The 22,347-nt window shown below is 38.3% G+C and overlaps 2 protein-coding genes across 18 annotated transcripts in view; one reads left to right on the forward strand and one right to left on the reverse strand.

Moving 5' to 3' along the window:
• Positions 1-1,715, reverse strand: part of VPS50 (VPS50 subunit of EARP/GARPII complex) — a 136,817-nt gene extending 135,102 nt beyond the window's left edge. For 2 of the 3 annotated variants that reach the window (XR_003006182.1, XR_003006181.1), the window contains exon 1: positions 1,588-1,701. Coding sequence is in view for 1 of the 3 variants with exons in the window: in XM_024767129.1 (XP_024622897.1) it covers positions 1,588-1,620 (33 nt within the window). In the remaining 2 variants the exon portion in view is untranslated. Of the gene's footprint in view, positions 1-1,587 lie in introns of all 3 variants that reach the window. The other variant, XM_024767129.1, reaches the window with a different exon arrangement.
• Positions 1,716-1,921: 206 nt separating this feature from the next.
• Positions 1,922-22,347, forward strand: part of HEPACAM2 (HEPACAM family member 2) — a 63,513-nt gene continuing 43,087 nt past the window's right edge. For 7 of the 15 annotated variants that reach the window (XR_003006183.1, XR_003006184.1, XR_003006185.1 and 4 more), the window contains exons 1-3: positions 8,117-8,253; positions 15,262-15,615; positions 19,965-20,249. Coding sequence is in view for 12 of the 15 variants with exons in the window: in XM_024767131.1 (XP_024622899.1) it covers positions 8,175-8,253; positions 15,262-15,615; positions 19,965-20,249 (718 nt within the window). In the remaining 3 variants the exon portion in view is untranslated. Of the gene's footprint in view, positions 2,245-8,116; positions 8,254-15,221; positions 15,616-19,964; positions 20,250-22,347 lie in introns of those variants that run through there. The other 8 variants (XM_024767132.1, XM_024767139.1, XM_024767140.1 and 5 more) reach the window with 6 other exon arrangements.

Consider the following 22,347-nt stretch of genomic DNA (forward strand, 5'->3'; position numbering starts at 1 on the left):
AGCAATGAAGACCCAATGCAGCCATAAATAAATAAAATTATTTTTTAAAAAAATCAAACGGATACCAAAGTCAGCCTGAAATCAACTATTGTTTGAATTACTGCTGGCTTCCAGTTTTCCCGCTTTCCAAGCATCAATTCAGTCACTGAGATGATCTCTATGATCATGCACTTTTTTGATAAGGCCCAGGAACTGTGGCAACTCCTTTATCTCTTTACCTTGATCATATCATATACACATCACCACTAGGAAAGCCCCATGTGATACATGTTATCATTCCTATTTTAAAGATGTGAAAACAGATGCTCAAAAAAGTTAGGTAAGTTGCTCAAGGTCACACAGCTACTACAGGATGGAGCAGGACTCAAACCTATCCTCAAAAAAGAAGTGTTATGAAGCATAAGACCAGGACTCAACAAATGTGAGGGACTGCCAACTGTTATTACACACTTAATTAAATCTCTTATTATTCACAGAACTTCTAAATTTTATTTTCATGACATTAACAATATAATTTGACAGAAGTAAAATAAACACATAGGATTCGTGTATTCTTCACCAGAGATCTACAATCTATTCAGCTATCTCTCAAATTCTAAACTATCAAATAAGAATTTAATTTGGCATTTGTAGTCTTTTTTTAATCAACAAAAAAATTCACAAATGAACCTTTTACTAAATGATCATCCTCCACATTCTCCAAAGTTCCCAAAATCACACTGATTTAAAACTTTAAATTACCCTTCTCTCATATAAAAATAATAAAGAATGGCCAATTCTAGTAAAATATTAGAGTTGAAATAAATAAAAGTATCTAAAACCAAAGCATAATCAATAAGTACATAAAAGTAAGATTCTGCCACTTCTGATTTGAAGGAAGCTGACACATTATTAGGAAGTCCCTAACATTTATGAGATGAGACCGAAAACAGCCAAAGTTTTTATTCATGAATTAGCATTCTGGCAAAAAATAAAAGACCATTATTTTGCCATGACAATGATTTTTTTTTAAGTATCATTTCACATACACTAACTTACTGATGACTCCGATAACAGAACTGTGAGACAGGATGAACAAAAATAATTATTATTCTCATTTTCACATCCAGAAACTTAAAGCTACTAGATTTAGGGACTTGCCCAAAGTCATAAAGCTATCAATTCTGTCTTCAAATTATCTGCTTTTTTCACTCTTTCTAGTCATCTTTATTGCACAGACCTCACTTCCCTACCCAGGCCATCCTCACAGACGATGGGCAGCTTGGATAAAGGGAACCCTGCAGGGTAGTTAGGGCTATCACCGGACAGCTGGCAAAAGGCAGAAAAGGACGAACAAATGTAGCCTCCGACTTCCTCACTGACCTCATCTAAAGGAATGTTTCTGGGTCACCAGGATCCACCTGAGCAGGGCTCCAAACCTGGCGGCTTAGGTGAGTTTTCCAGGGTGTGCTCGAGCTTTATGGTGCCCCGACACCTGCCACAACCTATAATTTGGTTATCTGCCTGCCTGCGGCCCAGGGACAGAACATCTCAGCTCCTCTTCCAGGAGAGATGAAGGAGACCTTTGCTTCAGCCTCTGCGACTTACCTGCCGGGTCATAAGAGATTTGATTCTTTGCATGTCGAATTCGTGAGGGGGCACCTTGCCGCAGAGAACTAACAAATCACACAGAACTACCAGACAGCCGGTCCCAACACAGGGAAGCCATAGTGAGTGGTCACGTGGAGCTGCCGAGCTGGGTTTCCCTTCCTTTCCCAGAGCATTCTGGGAATTGTAGTTCCCCGGCTGCCGTCGGCACCTACAGTGGAGGCGAGAGGACGGCCCAGGTACTACATTTCCCGGCAAGGAAAGCAGCTGACGCTTCGGTTAAGCCCCACAAATCTTGTTGCTCTGAGAGACCACGGCGGTCGCCGGCCTTTAAGGCGGTTCTTGCTTTCGGTAGCTGCTCCGGCGAGGCGAAAACCTAACTCATAGGTGACCAGACATTGAGCAACAGGAGCAAACACTGAGAAGACAGTATGTAAACCAGACTGACATGACCCCCCCGCCCCAGGAGTGTGGTGGCGGAAACCCCACCTGGTCTTGAGGGGCGGAGTGAGAGGACGACAGACTCACGCGAAGGAACGGGAACGCCAGTGACGGGAAGGCTCCAAGAGGTGACCTGAGAACTTGGCACTCCCCAGGTGGCGCAGGGCTTGGCCTGAGGAAAAGAGTGGTCCACGTTGTCCAATGGCGGCTGTCCAGGTTAGGGCTGTTCTTCCTCAGTATTGGCATCCAGAGCAGAAAACTAAAACCAAAGGATTTAATCCCCACCTATCATTTTACCACCTGTGTAATCTAAGGCAAGTCAAGATGGAAAATATAAGTACACATGTCACTTTAACGTCCTCTTTTCAACTTTTAGCAGTTTAGCTAAACTGGGGAAAGCAATAGGGGAGTGGTTTGGGGCTCAATTTAAGAAAGAACTTTCCAATTATGAGAATACCAGAAAAAAAAAAAAGTGACCCAGAGCTAACAATTAACAGTAGATAACATTTATTGAGAGCTTACTACCTGTCAAAAACTCTGCTAGTAGCTTTACGTTTGGTATCTCATTTATCCACACAAGCATCATATGGAGTTGGTACTATTATCCCCATTTTAAAGATGAGGAATCTGAGGTACGGAGAAATTAAGTAACTTGCCTAAGGTTACTGCAGATGTGCAAGCAGAAAATGAAGGGCTGTTTATCCAGATGTTTTAAGTAAGGCTACCAAGGATTTTCTTTTTGCATTTATTTCAATTAATGTTTATTAGGAAATAATAAAACACAGACCCATGATTTCAAAGATATTTCTTAGGACAACTAAAGAAATGTTAAAGTGTGCCAAACTAATGAAAAATATTAGATAAACAACAGTAGTGGGTGATAGTCAGATATGGCAAAAATAATAAAGTGGTGTGCAAATGGGGGACACTAATATAGAGGTTATTGGCAACTCTGAAATTCTAGTTTTTGACCTCTCAGCATCTTGTCTTATGAATTTTTTACAAATGAGGTTGTAATATTTGACTTAGGGTTTTGTAAGGATAAGTGAGAGCATGTAAGTGAATGCAATTTATAAATTGTAAAACACCTTACGATTATGAAGTATTATAGTCATAATTCTGCCCAGTTTTCTGCTCCAACAGAACCATGCTGTTCATAGTTCTGTCATTGTGCTTGACAGTTCCTTTTAAAATGATATGCTTACCTATATGGTTTTCTGACTCTGTTACTTCTAACCCCATGAAGAAATTTCAGTACTTTTTGGGCAACCTTAGTTTAGTTCATTCTTCACCTGCTCTAATCTTAATTGCCAGAGAGTTCTTACTGTGTGAAAGTCTTCAGTATTTAGAAGTCCCTGAAAGTATCAAAGAGACAGAAACTGCTGACCATATTAGCATATAAAATGAAACCCAATTCAGTAAACATTTGTTGATTATTAGGCACTAGTCAACACTATCCTAAGCACTTCAGATTAATAAAATACAGTTTTGACCTTTAAGGAGTTTACAATTTAGTTGAAAAGCATATATTAGGGGTGATCCAAGTCCAGTAGTTCTCAAACTTGACTGTTCAGATTCACCTGAGGAGGATGCCGTTGTTATTGTTATCATTTTTGCGGGAGTTCTTTGTTTAAGGTCAAGAGATTCTTATAGGCAACCAGTCTAGCATTTAAAATCTACTCTTTAGAATGAGAAAATGAATCCGTCTAAGGTTCTGAGGTCACAGGACTAGAACCCAGACCCAAACCCAGAATTTTTCCCCTCAATACACAAAGTTGCAGGTGACCAAAAAAAAAAAAAAAAGTTTTTTCCGTTTTGTGTATTTGGTTTTTTCCTATCCGCCAAACTAGGGAAGCGAGTGTTTTCTGTATCTACTTGACCCTGAAGAGGCAAGAAAGCATTACAACTTTGTTTAACTCTAATACTCTACACTTTAGTTTACTTCTTATTAACTAAAATGAAGTGGACAGCCAGGCCTCTAAAAGTTCGAAGGCTGTAACTATAATATTGGAAGCATGTAAAGTAAATCAGTGCTGTTGCCTAAATAAAATACATTTTCTAATTCAGCATACCCTAACACTATAGAAAATAACTGAGCCACCCATGCTACCTTTTTAACTCCCTAAACTAAAAAATAAAAACAAAAACCTAGAGCCCTAAAGAGCACTTTTTAAAAGGTGAAGTATGTCATTTCATTTCCATTTTTCAAAAATACACATATGAGGGCTTCCCTGGTAGCGCAGTGGTTGAGAGTCCGCCTGCCAATGCAGGGGACACAGGTTCGTGTCCCAGTCCAGGAAGACCCCACATGCCGCAGAGCGGCTAGGCCCGTGAACCATGGCCACTGAGCCTGCGCGTCTGGAGCCTGTGCTCCGCAAGGGAGAGGCTACAACAGTGAGAGCCCCGCGTACCGCAAAACAAACAAACAAACAAACAAAACATACATATATGAGACTTAGAACTTTCACAGTTGCCTGAGGGTCATTAGTGGTAGGCCAGAGCAAACTAGTGGAGGGTGTGGATGGCCTGCCAGTAAGTCTTGAGGAGAACCTGTTGGACAGCCGTCCCTTGGTAAAGGGGTGCCAGCCCCATTTTTGTAGATTGGAACATCCAGGCTAAGAATTAAGTAAGTTGATCTGATTCGGGGCAGTAGCGTTAGCAGTAAAGTAAGATAAGGACATATTTCTGATGGCCCAAATAGGAGGAGCCCCTGGAAGCTTAAATAAAAGCTGAGATCCTGGTTTGATTAGGCAGATACATTTCTAGTCATCCTATAAATATCAAAGCAGCAGAAAGATGTGGCCTCCCCAGGATGATGTAACTACACTTCCTGAACAAGCAGTAGTAGAAAACAGGACACTTGCCAAAGGTAAAGCAGTGACCTGGAGAAGGGCCCAGGAAGGAAAACACTGCTGTATAGTCATATCAGTAGATTAGGGCTTCTGGGTAGGAGTGAACACTAGCACAGGCATAGGCAATTAAGATGGCCTCTAGCAGCCAGCTCTCCCTTGTAAACTCTAATCTTTCCTAAGACCTATCGAATTAGAATATAAGACAGGGCTTTCTTTCCCCAGTTCTTCTTACTCCCCACTGCCCTATGTTGACCTTGGCATTGGCATGTCACCACCTCTCATTCCCAATTCTTCCTACGATTCTAAAGCACTCATATGCTACTAGTAAATAATGAATGTGGATGTTTGAAATGCATATGGAAGACTCTTTGCTTTATAAAGCAAGACAAGCCTTACTTAAAATTTAAACAAACTTGACAGTAAACTGCAGTGTGAGTTGAGAAGTGACAAAAAAGCCTTGCAGTCACCCCCACCCAAACCCATACACACACACACACTACCCCCAGTAGCTTCTGGCATTGTTTGCAGTTTAGTCACCATGGATACAGATTGCTTAATATAATCAGTTTTTCCACTTTAAATGCAAATATAAGATCAATAAACAAGCTCCTGAACTGTCTGGTAAATCAGAGCCCCTCAGTAGGTTACAGGTGAGATGTGAGATGTTGATGGTGGGAAATTTCTTATAATGATAAAACACTAAACCATCTTTAATAATCATGTAAAAATGGAAAGCAATTGAAGTTATATATTTTTTAACATCTTTATTGGAGTATAATTGCTTACAATGGTGTGTTAGTTTCTGCTTTATAACAAAGTGAATCAGCTATACATATACCTATATCCCCATATCTCTTCCCTCTTGCATCTCCCTCCCTCCCCCCCTCCCTATCCCACCCCTCTAGGTGGTCACAAAGCACCGAGCTGATCTCCCTGTGCTATGCAGCTGCTTCCCACTAGCTATCGATTTTATATTTGGTAGTGCATATATGTCCATGCCACTCTCTCACTTTGTTCCAGCTTACCCTTCCCCCTCCCCATGTCCTCAAGTCCATTCTCTAGTAGCTCACGTCTTTATTCCCGTCCTGCCCTAGGTTCTTCATGACTTTTTTTTTCTTTTTTAGATTCCATATATATGCGTTGGCATACGGTATTTGTTTCTCTCTTTCTGACTTACTTCACTGTGTATGACAGACTCTATGTCCATCCATAATTGCCTCCTTTAACATTATCTTGTGTGGCTTCCTGTGTAAACATCCTGAATTCAGAAATAACTCCAGCAGCTAAGATTTTATTCCTACTATCTGCCACTAGAGGGCGCATTATCATGGTTCTGTGACAACACTTTCTCAGGATGTGCCAGACAGGCGTTGTCGTTTTTTACTGTGTGCCATGACATGAAAAGATGACCTAATTCATTTTGGAATTTAATTTATTTATGTAACATCTGTTATCACTATGTCATAAAGGATTTTTTAATATAACACAAAAAAACAAAAAAAATCTCAGAATAAATATCAGTCCTTTAGATAGAGTAAATTTAACATTAGGAAAAATTTACTCCATCATCTTTATTTCTCCCACTTTGCCTAAGACCCAAAACACTTTATCATGAGCCAGCACTGTTTCTGAAAAGCACTAGAAAGAGCTTATTTAATAAAAAACAATTAGAGATTAATATTGATTTAAAAGATGTGAGGGGGCGTCTATGTGCTATATATAGAACTTCAATATTACTTTCCAAATTGTATTTTGTGCAATCCAATATTAAAATTTATACGCATTTCTTAAGCATCAACTGAGAATCAGAGGACATGGACCAAGGAACATTTGGGTTTATTTCTGGGGGAACAACTTAACAAAAATACTAGTTAACCACTATGCTAGATCCATAGATGAATAAGACCAGTCTTTGTATTAGATGAGCCCAGAGGGAAAATAAACATGCAATAAAATCAATTGAGGTTAATGAGATAAGTGCTGAAATAATGCTGCTATCTCTAAATTACACATGCAAGATTTAGAGATAGCACAGAGAAAATTGTGGTGTAATAATTACCAGGGAGAAGCTCTTACCATTTTTCTGAAGCTTGGAGAGGTCATAAAGTGACCTCTGAAGAGGCCTCAGGTTTTCCAATAGTCATTTATTTTCTTTGCCTGTAGAAACTGTTCTGGAAGCTTCAATGCTAAAAGTGTTTCCAAACTTGAACTCCAAAATAACTATCATTCCTTTTTTTTTACCTTTAATTACACTTGAGGACTATTCTTCCTTCCCCTATTATCACTGAACTTCTTCAGTGAGCCTTTACTTTAAAAAAATGATTTATGCAAGGAATTTTGCTTGATTAGATGCAGATTTTTATTTTATATAGCAAAGGCTTGGACTAGAACCTTCTTGCAGTAGATGAAATGAAATAGAAGTTAACTTATAACTTAGTAAATTAAGCGGAAGTGCACAGACTGCCTGCTGCCATGGCAGTGAAAAGGCCAGGCAGAAAATCTGTAGCCCAGATACCACCTTAAGAGGCAAGATTGTCTCTGGGCCTTGGTTCACTTATTCTGTGCTTCAGTTGTGAAAATTTGACCTCAGATATTATCTTTTGGTTTAAGCTTTTATTTATAATTACACACGGTCCATGATTCAGTGTCACTTGGAAACACACCTGTGGTTTGCTTTTAAAAATTACATGAATCCATAGATTCAATAAAACCATGGCAGACATTTGTAACAGGAAGTACTACATAGAAAAATACACATTTAAAGACATTAAGGCGCTCTATTTTCTTTGGTATAACTTTTACATGTTACTTAGTGACTTCATGGTGATTTATAACTGTTTAGCAGATACATGAAATACTGCAATTTTCATTGAAAAAAATTTTAATTTCAAAATAATGGCATCGTTTTACATGATAGGAAACCCGCTTTTGTTTTTCAGGAAATTTCACAATATGCTCTCATTATGAAAGCATACTGGGTTTCATTAGAGTCACCCTAAAGGATGTTTTCCTTCATGTGATTATTAATAACTAAGACTAATTCATGAAATATGCTGACAATTACTGATAATCGCTAAGAAGCTGTTCTGAAAGTCACAAGCCTGTTTTTTTGCAGAGCATATAACAGGTGTTCCCACTCCCTGTGTCCTTTGTATACACTTTCATTCTGTATTCAAATCACAGAAGCAAGAGGCAGGCTAGGGTATGTTACCTCACTGCTAATTTCCCTGGCAAATAAACCAGCAGCTGCTGGTCCATGAACCAAGTTAACACCAGGAACAGGGCACTGTATGCATGGGACAGGATGCTTTCATGGAGCCCTTCAGCAGCACGGTTGGGGTCTTTCAGTGCAAAATATACCTCCTTCTCTTAGGTAAGGCACTGCATGAAGTTTGTTCTAGCTACCTTTTTATTAAATTGTGGGCATAAGGTAAATATTTGCTTTAGGCTGTAGATTCACTCAGATAATTGAAGAACAGCTCAGAATTTTAAACAGTAACACACTTTGTTCCAGCAAAGAAACAGGATCATTTAGGAGAAGTGAGGTTCAATAAATAGATGGTTATTGTTTTCTTAGGACAACAGTTATTGTGAGTAACACTCATTAAGAAAGTTAAGACATTCTAAAAACTTAATGAATCTCTTCTTTTTACAGAGTTTATATATAGGTTCAACACTTTTTAATGCATTCTACTTTGGCAAATATTCTTGTAGATCATGAATTTGTGACCACTTACAGTGAAACTTAAAACAAGTTTTGAACATAGTTTTGGGCTGTTTTAATTAAAGATATTGTGGCAAACTGTTAGCTCTACCTATTTTTTACCTATCTTATGAAATGTGGAAAAAGGTGAGATTCCAAACTGACAAAAAATATTTTATACACAATCGGGAGAAATGTGTTTAAAAGTATTATTTCTCCAAAATGCCTTTAGCCTTTCTCTTTGCCCAATGGCTAGTTCAATTAAAAATTTTTTTCTCTAATATTTCTCCCTCATTCTCCTCCTTAACCTTAAAGTCTTTCTCCAACATTCCCACTGTTTTTATGTCATCATTATTTTCACCAGGTGTTTTCTTTCCATTCTTCCGATTTATCAGTTTTAAAAGTCTCTTGTTTTATTTATATCCAAGAGACAGAAATTTTTAAAAAATCTTTATTCCTTAAATTTTAAGAACAAATTAGCTAAATAAGCAACTTAAGTTTTAGCCTTCTTCAGTAGTTTAGAGCTTTGCACTTACTGGTATCTTATGGTATAGTTTTCATAGTAAATGTGATTGTTATTTACATTTATCCCTAATATTCTTCATATTCCGTATATTTGAAATATACAGTTTGTAAATTTTTTAAATGTTTGAGTTTCCCATAGTTGTGATTGTTGTTCCAGTGTTTATGTTGTCAAATTCAAGCCTATATATCTGTTTAGGTTTTGAAATTTTTAGGAAAATTAAGCGATGACCGTAAGCAGCTTTTTTATCTTTGTGCATTTTTCTGGGCTTCGAAAGTATCCATTGTGTCAGTGCCACACTTAATTTTATAACAATGGGACTGCTGTCATTTCCTAAGTAATTTTTTGTAATTGGCTTTAAGAAGAACTTAGAGACAATTCATTTGAAGAATTCTACTAAAATAAAATTAAATATACTTTAAAGAAATAGATAGCATGTTCATAAGTAGCTAAAGCAGTTATTATCCCTTAAGACTTTCTTTCTTTCACAAATTTACTTTTCTCCATTGGTAGTATGTTGTAAAGACCATGGGTAATTTGGAAATGTTTTTGTATTTTGGAATATTGAGTATCAGTTTGTTTTTTCTTTTAAAAAATCTTAGAAATTTGAAGCCCCAAATGTAGTTCATAAAGTCTGTTCAAAGTAAATCATAAAAAAAAAAAAAAAAAAAAAAAAAAAAAAAAAAAAAGTACATCATAATTTCTATTTTCTCCAAAGATACAAGAGTTTATTTTCAGTCAATAATAGTTGTGTTGTGCTTGCTAATATCATACATGGCAATGGGGAAGTAAATGCCAACTATTTTGAGCCACGGTAGAGGTCACTTTGTGAAGTCTGATGTTTATATTAAATACAGTGAAACTGGTCTAGGGAGTCTTTTGTTGCTGGAATATAGATAAATTTTGCAATATGACGTCAAAAGTGTTCTTTATCGCTGGACAGTCCTTTATAATGTCTTAGTTTTATAGTTTAAGGGAGTCTCTGAAGGGGAGAGTATTGCTATAACTTTGTATGTCAGATTTTTTTTTTTAATTTTATAAATTTATTTATTTTTGGCTGCGTTGGGTCTTTGTTGCTGCGCGCAGGCTTTCTCTAGTTGTGGCGAGCAGGGGCTACTCTTCGTTGTGGTGCGTGGGCTTCTCATTGCGGTGGCTTCTCTTGTTGCAGAGCATGGGCTCTAGGCACACAGGCTTTAGTAGTTGTGGCACGCGGGCTCAGTAGTTGTGGCTTGTGGGCTCTAGAGTGCAGGCTCAGTAGCTGTGGCGCACGGGCTTAGTTGCTTCACAGCATGTGGGATCTTCCCGGACCTGTGCTCAAACCCGTGTCCCCTGCATTGGCAGGCGGATTCTTAACCACTGTGCCACCAGGGAAGTCCCTGTATGTCAGATTTTTAATGGTATTATCAATGTTCTCCAAATTAGTGTAGTGCCTTATATGCAAAAAGTCAAGGGTTTCCTTTTTTGTACTCAAAAATACGTATTAGTGAATCTAATAATAAAATTGAATTTTCATTTAAGTACAAATATTTGGAATATTAAGGGGAAATTAAAATTTCATCCATTTTTATATCATTTATTTTCATAAAGTTTACTTGTTCTTACAGAGGTTGACTTCCTAAAATCAATAGTTTAGTCATTTACATTTTCTCGTACAACAAGGAAAGAGCACTTGAAAATTTCTCAAAATGAAGCTAATTTTTTTAAGTCCGTAAACTACTGTTTTGCCAGCATGGATTCCACACCTGTCAGGGGAAATACAGCAATGGCAAAAGAGTATGTGATCCTAAAATGTAGCAAAAGCACCCTATTATCTGTTTATTCTGCAAAGTTCACTACAAGTAAGGATTGCATCATATCAATAGATTCATGTCTTTCCTGCAAAATAAAAAGATTTTAGTGGCTGAGATTAGAAACTGTATAAAGAAAATTTCATTCCTCACTGATACTCTTATAACTTGCTACCTATAACTTATCTGATAAAAATGTTGTAGGCAATCTAAGCAAACAGCTATTGTAACAGCTGTGCTGTCTTCTCCTGTCATACATATATTTGAAAAAGCACACATATTCGAAAAATAATTAAATAACATGATATATCATTTGGTATGATAAGCATTGAATATATTCAGAGATACTATTGATGGTAATATATTATTTAAGGTATTATTACATGATGCAGTTTCTAAAATAGACTAAAGAACTAGTTCACTCCCCTTAATGATTATTGTAAGTGCCATATAAAATGTTATTTTCTGCTAAAGTAGTTTCGTTTTTCCCTGGGCTGCAATATTTGTATCATATTTAATATTTTATTAAATAAAATTTCTTCCCATAACTTCAGTCATAGACTCTCCAATCAAGCTTTCTTACTTAAGATTCAGCTTTCTGAGTCAAGATCCAAAAGTCACCTACATTTCTATTCTAGTCATGCTTGCACTCCATGGTAAGAAAATGCCTCCCAATCATTTTCAGAATATTACAAACTCAGTTAATCTTTTTCAACTCAACCACACAAAAAGTAGAGAAAAAGCGTTCTTCCCCTTTTCAGAAAAAAAAAAAGTAAACAAGGACTTCTGCAATGATTTCCCCAAAGTCTGAGAATAGATTGGCCAGAATTGCACTCAGGCCATCTATCTACAGCTCAGTCTAGCAGTGGTTTCTAGGTTGAGCTGTGAAATGTATTAAGTGGACCAATAAGTCAATGACCAAATTGCTACTGTCAGAGGCAACTACCGAGTTTTATATCAGGAGCTATGCTGTTTTTTCCAGTGCATTCTCAAGGCAATGATGTAGATTCCCACCATCCCCCTTGATACCTTGGCAAAAAACACAGAACTGCCACTTTATTAAAAGATATCCAACTTAATAAGTGGATATTAAATCTGAGATTCAATACTTCAAAATTCTTTGGGCCCTCTCTCACTAAAATATGAGTCCTTCCCCTTTAAACTGTAGGGTAGCTGCTACCCTGAGAAAAGCACCTTAGGATGTCAAGAACATAAACATAAAGAGTAGAGAGAGGCCTTGGACCTCATCTAATATTACCCTTTTTTCACACATAAGAAAACTGCCATCCAGAGAATTAAAATGACTTATCTAAGGTCAGTTAACTAATCACCATTTTATCCCAGGTATGTGTTCTGTACTAAGACCTCATATTTCAGTGTACTTTTAACTTTATCAAAGTAGGAAATTCAGAAATCTCTCTGCAAGTTTAGAAAATAGGTTACTGAAATCCCTATTTCCAGGCAATTTGCAAGTGATTAATTTAAGACTGTATGGACAAGGGAGTCCAAGATCAAGAATGAACCGTGAAACCCTCAGGAATATTTTTGTATTCACTGAAGTAAAAAAGGAAATAGCAACACAATAAATACAGTGAAAAGTGCATTTTACATATCTTAAGTTAGTAATAATGGGTGCTAAAAAACTAGTTCTGCTTACCAGGAACTTGTTAGGCACTTCCTATCACCAATTACAATGAAAGGCATGAAAATGCCTGTTGTTTCATGCAGATAACACATGTACTAAGAGGAATCTTTTCCTGTACAGGTCCGCCATCCAATGCCCAATGTCTTTCTATATCTATGACTTCAAGAGCTTCACTCCCTTCTCTCAGTCTCTGCTTCACATCTCAGACATCACTAGTTTTAAGTCCTAGATTTACTCTCTCATCTCCTTTTAGCTCTCTTATGATTTCCTTGCCTTTTCTGCAGTACACTTTATCTCCTCTTTATAATTCCCAGCAACAAGCTCCTTCTTTTTCTAATGATTCAAATTAAGAAGAACTACAAATTTAACATTCTTGCACTTGCCAGAAAAGAAAACAGAAGCAAATCCTCATACCTTTGTAACTCCTTTGTTATGGACCAAATCACTACAATGAATGTACAGGTATAGCCCATTATCAGAAAAAAAAAATTACATGTCAATCACAAATACACACAGAGCCCAAGGAGACTGTAAGACACATATTTATTTTTCCCATAGAGTCACCTAATTTTTAGTCTGTATGGTCAGTTTCAGTTGAGCATCTAGGCACCCCTTCTCCCTTTAACCTCCTCTGATCTTCCTCTTTGTCCTTTTTCCTCTTCAGTTCCTTGCTCTGAGTTCCCTGCTGGCCCCAGGGTCTCACTGTTTACCAACAGCTACCCAAAAATGAAAACCATGGAAATCTTTGCTCTAACCTCCACCCTGGGAAAGAAAGAGAAGAATTTACTGTTGGTAGAATTTATTCCTCATAGGAGCAGACCTACATATTTCAGTTTCTCCAAATAAATCGTTGTACAAACAGACCTTTCTACCATTCCCTTCCTAATATTGATGACCTTTCACAACATGATTCAGATAAATCTTAAAGATCCCCTTCCTAGTAGAGATGAAAAGGGAGAAGCAATCAAAGAAGATAAACATTTTGTATATGACAAAATTGAAATTGTGAGATATCTCTATTTGTGCCCAAATTTTCATCCCTCCTCACCTAGGATTCTTTTCCACCCTCACCCATCTGTTTTCTGCTTCATCAAGACTTCTCTTTCTAGTGATCATTCCAATAGCTCCAAACATGCTGTTCAGCGTCTATCCAAAGAAAAAAAAAAGAAATTTTAAAAAATACTTTTTCTTCTCCTTTTCTCAGCAAAACTCCCCAGAAGTGTTGTCTATGCCAACTGTCTCCAATTTCCTTTCCGTTCTTTCTTTTTTCCATCACTGTTCAAAAGACTTCACATTTAAATTCCTCTCATTTTCTCCTCCACTGTTCATACGATGTAGGTACCGTATTGCTCCCCTTTAAAATGAGGATTTTGAAGCAAAGAGCATTTGATTAGTATTCTAATCAAAATGGTAGAAAATGGTAGCTACATGGTAACCTGAGCTAAGGAGGACTCTCTTCTCAATTGTAAATATATATATATGCTAGATAAAATAAAACAATATATAGCTCAAGGTAAAGAAGGGGAAATCTCCAGGTGCCAGAAACTACGAAGAAACCTTGCCTCTTAGATTTCTAATGGGCATCTAAAATGAACATGTCCAAAGCTGACTCCCAATCTTTCCACAAAAATGTCTCCCACAGTATTCCCCATGATTAATTGATTAGTTGCCCATTAATAAATGACGACTCCATTCTTCCAGTTGATCAGGTCAACAACCTTAGAATCATTCTTGGCTCATCTTTGTTTCTTGTATCCCACCCGCAATGTGTCATCAAATCCTGTTAGCACCACCGGGCTTTTCTCACAATATCTTTTATTAGCACCCTTATCTACAGCACAGTCATCTCTTGCCTACTTTACTGCAGTCATCTCCTAAGTGGTCACCTTGCTCCTGCTCTTTCCCCTATTTCAGTCAGTTCTCACGGCAGCTAGAGCACACCTAAAAAAATAAGAAGAAAGACCTCTATCCCTCTTGCTCACAGAAATCCAGCTGTGTTTCCATCTCACTCAAAGTAAAATTGCCAGAGTGTTTGCCATGACCCTAAGGCACTCCCTGGTCTGGCCCAGCCACCTTGCTGGCCTCCTGTCTCACTACACTCCACTTTTCTCCACCTGCTCCTGCCTCTTGCTGTGGCTCAAACACACCAACCAGATCCCTGCTTCTGAGCAGGAATAACCAATCACAACTGGTCATAGTTTAATGCCGTTCTCCTTAGGATATTTGCATTTGGCAAGGCTTCAGCTAAAAGGAAAAACTTCTAATTATGGACTGTTAAGCCATTTCAGAAGACTGTGGAGGAAGATTCTCAGGAGGAAGTAGCCCCTCAACCACATAGTTTGATTAGGATATGATATGACTCAGACATTAATCAGTCACAATTTCAAATTTTTTAAAAGGTTTCATTGGACTTTAGAACTAATAATCTTTCCCAGTTCTCCTTTTCCCATTATTCTTTAACAGTTAGAGATAATAACTTCTGCTTTTCCTTTTCATCTTGCCTTTAAAGAGGTCATGCAATCAACAGTCTTTGTGGGGAGTTTTTAAAATGCAGGTTTCAGAGACAAATATTTACCTCTACAGGTAACTGGTACTAGAAGAGTCAGTACCTAGAAGCCTCTCTTCTTTGAAAAGGATTATCGCCCGATCAGGTTCTCTCTGTATTTCCCCTTTAGATTGTGAAATGTGGTTCAGGGTCTTTACAACTTTCCTTTCCTTCATAGCAGGTGCTTGTTCCGGGCTGAAGGTGGCGGTGCCATCACACACAGTCCATGGCATCAGGGGTCAGGCTCTCTACCTCCCCGTACACTATGGATTCCACACTCTGGCTTCAGACATCCAGATCATATGGCTGTTTGAGAGACCCCACATGATGCCCAAATACTTACTGGGCTCTGTGAACAAGTCTGTGGTTCCCGACTTGGAATACCAACACAAATTCACCATGATGCCACCCAATGCCTCCCTGCTCATCAACCCATTGCAGTTCGCTGATGAAGGCAATTACATCGTGAAGGTCAACATTCAGGGAAATGGAACTGTGTCAGCTAGTCAGAAGATTCAAGTTACCGTTGATGGTAAGTCCGCTATAAGTGACATGGGCAGCTGAGTAGCACAGCAGTTAGCAATGGCTCAGGAGATTAGACTACCTGGGCTTTAGGTCCTGGCTTTGCAACTTTGGGCAAATTAACCCTCAGAGCCTCAGTGTCTCATGGCATGAATGACATTATCCACCTCATGAGGCTTTCTGAGGATTAAATAAGACATGCATGTAAAGTATATGCGCAGTGCCCAGCTAAAGGTAATCAAGCAGTAAGGAAAACATATTATTTGTTTGCCTGGAAACTATCAAGTATAAAGTTGCTGATATAATGAGGCAGAGAAAATTTTATTTCTCATTAACAGAATGTACCCTGGGAAGCACCCCATTTTTTGTCACATAAAGAATTTTTTTTTATTTTGGTACACTGGGGAGGATGAAACTTGCTCAGTGACCATACTTAAGCAACAATAGAATTTGCTAGGTATGTCCTCTGAGGGAGAGTGGGGTTCAGCCAACTTTCAGACATTTATTTTCCTTAGTGAGGTATGTAAGCAGCATATCTTAAATATACTACACCGAAAGCCCAACTTCTGATTTTTCCCCCCTAAACCTGTCTATTTAACAATATTCCTCTGTTTTAGGAAATAGCAACTTCATTCCATCAGTTGCTTAGGACAAAACCTTGCCATCACCCTTGACTCCCTCTTTCTCTCACACCCCACATCCAGTCCACAAGTTAATCCTGGCATCTTTACCTTCAAGATATGGACAGAAGTGAGTCACTTCTCACCACGCCCACTACCGACCTGCTCGACCCCACCATCAGCTCTGGCCTGAACTGTCCTAACAGCCTGGTCCACTATCCCCATTTCTACCCCTGCCTTCTGCAGCTCAGAATCCTCCCATAGCTTCCTGTCTCACTCACAATCAAAGCCAAAGTGCTAGCGATGTCCCACAAGGCCCAGTGTGACCCCTGCCAACATACCCAGTACCTCCCTGACCCCTTCCCACCTCTCTTCCCCTCACTCACTCACTCTGTTCTGACCACACTGGCCTCCTCGCTCTTCCTAGAACAGGCCAAACACACTCACACCTCAGGGCCTTTGTACTTGACTGTTCACTCTACCTAGGTTGCTCTTCTCCTAGGTAATGGCACTATCCCCTATTTCCTTTCGGTCTCAGCCACAGTGTCACTTTATCTGTAAAGGCTTTCCTGACCACCTTATGTAAAGTATACAGAGAGAGAGAGAGAGTTACTCTTTATCTTGAGTTCTGCTTTATTCTCTTCATAACACTGGACGTATTGTATATTTTTATTTTTTTTATTGTTTCTCTTCCTTGCCTAGAATACAAGGTCCATGGGAGCAGGCTTTGTATTGTTTGCTGCTTTTTCCTCACTGCCTAAACCCCGATGCAGGCCATTTGTAGACACTCAGTAAATATATGCACAGTAAATGAGTGGAAACTGGAGAGCTTGCAGGGGAACAAAGACACAGGATGTGGTAGCAGATGCCTAGAGAACAACTTTGGGGAGAGAAAAGGAGGACATTTTCATATTTTCATGAAATTCTCCTGGGTAGTATCTCGTCTCTCCCTCCAAACTTTTAATAGAGCATCCATTACTTGTTAATATGTAGTACAATTGGATCTGTTTATGGACATGCAGCCAAAAGTTCTTTCTAAAAAAATTTTTATTGAGGTATAGTTGATTTACAATATTATATTAGTTATAGGTATACAATACAGTGATTCAAAAATTTTATAGATTATACTCCATTTACAGTTATAAAATATTGAATCTGTTCCCTGTGCTGTACAATATACCCTTGTAACTTATTTATTTTATACATAGTAGTTTGTACTTCTTATTAACCTACTCCTATATTGTGCCTTCCCCCTGCAACGAAAAGGTCTTGATAGGGGTTTAGGGCCTGTGTAAAAAATCTTCTTAGGAAACTTCCATATCTGAGATACACTGTTAAATGCAAGTGTATGATCACAGTACCAACGTCTATTCTAATGATTGGCTCTCCCATATGAGACCTTCAACATCATCTATTTGACTTATTCCATACCACATGTATTTCCATGCATGGGCACATTTGAAACATAAGCTTTTTCTACATAATAAAATGTACCAATTCATTTTTCTTTTTAAATCATAGTAATGTAACAAAAGCTATTCCAAACCCTTTGTTCTTGCCAGGGAATATAAAGGGTTAAATTGAGCAGACCACTTGATTGCACCCATCTTGAGAAAGACTGGAGCCTTCAGAACTACTCAGCACCCCTGCAAGTTACCTTTCAACCTCTTTTCTCCTTATCTTTCATTTTTTCCTGTCTTCTCTGGGCAGAAGGATTGGATCTGTCTGTGCTCTAATGCACATTTTCCAGTGTAAAAAAAATGTGAACCTGAGTCAAGACAAATTTACCTGAGAAGATGCATCAACCCCAATTAAAAGCTGTTGTTTTTTTTTAACATCTTTATTGGAGTATAATTGCTTTACAATGGTGTGTTAGTTTCTGCTTTATAACAAAGTGAATCAGCTAACATATACATACATCCCCATATCTCCTCCCTCTTGCGTCTCCCTCCCACCCTCCCTATCCCACAGCTACAAATAACTCAGTTTCGTTTCGTTTTATGGCCGAGTAATATTCCATTGTATATATGTGCCACATCTTCTTTATACATTCATCTGTCAATGGATACTTGGGTTGCTTCCATGTCCTGGTATTGTAAATAGAGCTGCAATGAACATTATGGTACCTGACTCTTTTTGAATTATGGTTTTCTCAGGGTATATGCCCAGTAGTGGGATTGCTGGGTCATACAGTAGTTATATTTTTAGTTTTTTGAGGAACCTCCATGCTGTTCTCCATAGTGGCTGTATCAATTTACATTCCCACAAATAGTGCAAGAGGGTTCCTTTTTCTCCATACCCTCTCCAGCATTTATTGTTTGTAGATTTTTTAATGATGGCCATTCTGACCCGTGTTAGGTGATACCTCATTGTAGTTTTGACTTGCATTTCTGTAATGATTAGTGACGTCGAGCATCCTTTCATGTGTTTGTTGGCAATCTGTATATCTTCTTTGGAGAAATGTCTATTTAGGTCTTCTGCCCATTTTTGGATTGGGTTGTTTGTTTTTTCGATATTGAGCTGCATGAGCTGCTTGTATATTTTGGAGATTACTCCTTTGTCAGTTGCTTCATTTGCAAATATTTTCTCCCATTCTGAGGGTTGTCTTTTCTTCTTGTTTATGGTTTCCTTTGCTTTGCAAAAGCTTTTAAGTTTCATTAGGTCCCATTTGTTTATTTTTGTTTTTATTTCCCTTTCTCTAGGAAGTGGGTCAAAAAGGATCTTGCTGGATTGATGTCATGGAGTATTCTGCCTATGTTTTCCTCTAAGAGTTTTATAGTGTCTGGCCTTACATTTAGATCTTTAATCCATTTTGAGTTTACTTTTGTGTATGGTGTTAGGGAGTGTTCTAATTTCATTCTTTTACATGTAGCTGTCTAGTTTTCCCAGCACCACTTATTGAAGAGGCTGTCTTTTCTCCGTTGTATATTCTTACCTCCTTTATCAAAGATAAGGTGACCATATGTGCGTGGGTTTATCTCAACCAAAAATTTGATAGGAAATTGAAAGCTAAACATTGGAGCCAATTTTCTGTTACTTATATATCATCTCATTCTCTGTGTGTCCAGTAATCATGCATAGAAGGAGATTATTATAGGCTTTCGTTCGTTAAAGTGACTAACATGGTTCAGTGACTAACATAACGCTGCACAGTAATTAAATGCACAGTAATTAAAACATGTAATTAGTTCACTTACATAGAAGGAAAAGTAAATGGTGCAAATGTGCTTCTTTAAAACTTTCTCTCAATCCCCCCAAAGTATAATATATCTGAGCTTTGTGTTTTGCAGATGGTGGGTAGGAATTTGCACTCACCACATGTATCCCTACCAGCTGCTCTTGGGATATTAGGACAAATCAAGAGAGGGGAGTAACTACGTAAACTTTGCTTGTGAGAGTACACCCTTATGGTGTCGGGGGAAAGCACAATGAACAGGAAATAAGGAAGCCGACATTCTCTACCACTAACTGCATTATCTATAAAGTAAAGGTTTCCATTGGAAAATCCTTGAAGAGTAACTTCTAGACTCAGTTATTTCTGCTATAAATGATATTTTATCATTTTGTGTTTGCCATGACTTTTTTATTTTCTTCTTTAATTACTTCCTGAACTGTCTACATTTATAAAGTGCAAAACATTGGAATCATTTTCCTAGGATTTAATATTTGAAAGACCTCATAGACTTTTATTATAATTCTGTGGTGGCAAAAATCATTTCTATCTGTTCTGATGTTGCAGATCCTGTCACGAAACCAGTGGTGCAGACTCAGCCTTCCTCTGGGGCTGTGGAGTATGTGGGGAACATGACCCTGACATGCCTCGTGGAAGGGGGCACCCGGCTGGTTTACCAGTGGCTAAAAAATGGGAGGCCTGTCCACACCAGCTCCACCAACTCCTTTTCTCTCCAAAACAGCAGCCTTCATATTGTTCCAGTGACCAAAGAAGACATTGGGAATTACAGTTGTCTGGTGAAGAACCCTATCAGTGAGATGGAAAGTGACATCATTATGCCTACCATATATTGTAAGTTTTTTAAAATATATACATACACATGAGTTTTCTTCTGGGAAGTTTTCACGAGATGAGTCACAGAGAACATCACCAGATGTTGACACCAGATGTCATTTGGTTTTCACCATCATTGTAATGTAGTACTAGGTACAATTATACTTCCTAGGCACTGTCTTGTCATGAAATATAGTTACTTGTACAACCCTGTTTCTTGAAAATCAAGTTGAGATATTGGCCAGGGGCCTTTTAGGATACATTCTCTGACTCAGTGCATGTGTGACCTTAATTCTAGTGGAAAGTAGGAACCTCAATTTCAAACCCAGAACCATGCAGAAGACACTGATTTATTCACCCCCGTGGAGGAAGAGCTGTTCATAAAATGGGAGAGGGATGTGCTCTGGAGCTGACTACAGGGAGAAAGAATGTTCCCGGGTTATGCATGGGAAATGCGGCCCAAGGCGTGGCTGTTCTCTCTGCCCATTTTCTCAGCTCCACTTCTAGAGGCAGGGTGCAGAGAGGATCACAGAGAAAGCATAATTATTCTGCAGTAAGCTATTCAGCTTCCCAGGGAATCCGTAATTATTTTGGCTTTCAATTCTCTCTGGTTCTTTTTTCTGTTGATGTAGTTGCTATCGTTATTTTTGTTTAATCTCATGTACAAGTTAAGTTCACCAAACTTTTCAGTTCATGTCATATTATCATCACCAACCCAAGCAAGATTTCTCTCTCTTAATTGTATTATTTTTCCCCATCCCCTCTGCTCCATAGCACCACCTCCAATATGTTTAACATTGCATTCTAATTTCAGCTTCTCACAAGGTTTCTCAACCTCCACACTAATGACATTTTGGCTGGACAACTCTTTGTTGTGGGGGGTTGTCCTATGCATTATAGGATGTTTAATAGCATCCATGGCCCCTACCCACTACATACCAGTAGCACCCTCCCCTCAAGTTGTGACAACTAAAAATGTCTCTGGACGTTGCCATATGTCCCCTGAGTGTGGGGGAGAGGGACTGGTGTGTGCAAAATCTCCCCTAGTTGAACCAATGGCTTATCACATTGGGAAATCATCTGATCAGTTACCATTATAGCTTAGTGCATGGCCACAACAGCAATATAACAAAATAAATAAGGCATGGCAAAGGAAAACTTCTCACTATGTGGCATGAGGGTGGAGGTTTCAGCTGGTTGAATCACAAGGGTAAAATTAAGCCTTGTAAATGTATCTACTCACTCATCAAATATATCTGCATAATGCTCAGAAAGGCCCTAAAACCTAGTGTTTAGGTGCTTAGGAGGTAGACCTACGTGGGAAATGGGTTCTGTCACTACCTATGTGACTTTAAGAAATCCCTTGACTTTTCTGAGCCTCATCTGTAAAATGGAGATGGTTAAAACTACCTCACCACGTTAAATGAAATCAATCCTCTCTGAAGAATGGTCAGTAGATGACACCAAGCAAGCATTCAGTAAATGGAAACTGTTTGTATTATTGATACATCTGTATTCTATTTTCTTCAATAGAAAATTGATAGTCTTCTTGAGGAAGTGTGTTATTAACTCTTTGGAAAAAAGCATATGTAGGTTTTTTCAACTAGATAAAGCTTAACAATAAAACCGAGCCACAGAATTGTGGCAGGAAAAGCAACTTCTGGGAAGTGGAGTACAGTGGTATGACACAGTTATACAATAACATTTGTTTAATTAAGCAAAATTAAGATAAAAATAGAGCCATTGAATCTTAAAACTGGAAGCTATCCTATATTTTAGCAGAAGTGAGAAAATGTGACAGTGAAATGTATGAGAATGTCTTAGGTACCATAGGAATGTATACAAAGGAGTATAGCTTCAGAACTCGGGAGCCAGAAATCCTGCTTCTACTGCCTTACCTCTCTTGTGCCTCAGTTTCTTCAACCATATAGTGGTGATAATGATAGTACCTACTTCACAGAGTTATTGTTTGGATTAAATCTGTTACTTTACGTAAATTGCTTAGAACAGTGATTGGCCCATAGTAAATACTATATAACTGTTGGCCATTATTATTACTATAATATTATGAGTCTATGGGAATTCAGAGATGAAAACATTACTTCTAGCTGGAGAG

Source organism: Neophocaena asiaeorientalis, unplaced genomic scaffold (genome assembly GCF_003031525.2).
Source record: "Neophocaena asiaeorientalis asiaeorientalis breed wild unplaced genomic scaffold, Neophocaena_asiaeorientalis_V1.1 scaffold70, whole genome shotgun sequence".
NCBI classification, from domain to species: Eukaryota; Metazoa; Chordata; class Mammalia; order Artiodactyla; family Phocoenidae; genus Neophocaena; species Neophocaena asiaeorientalis.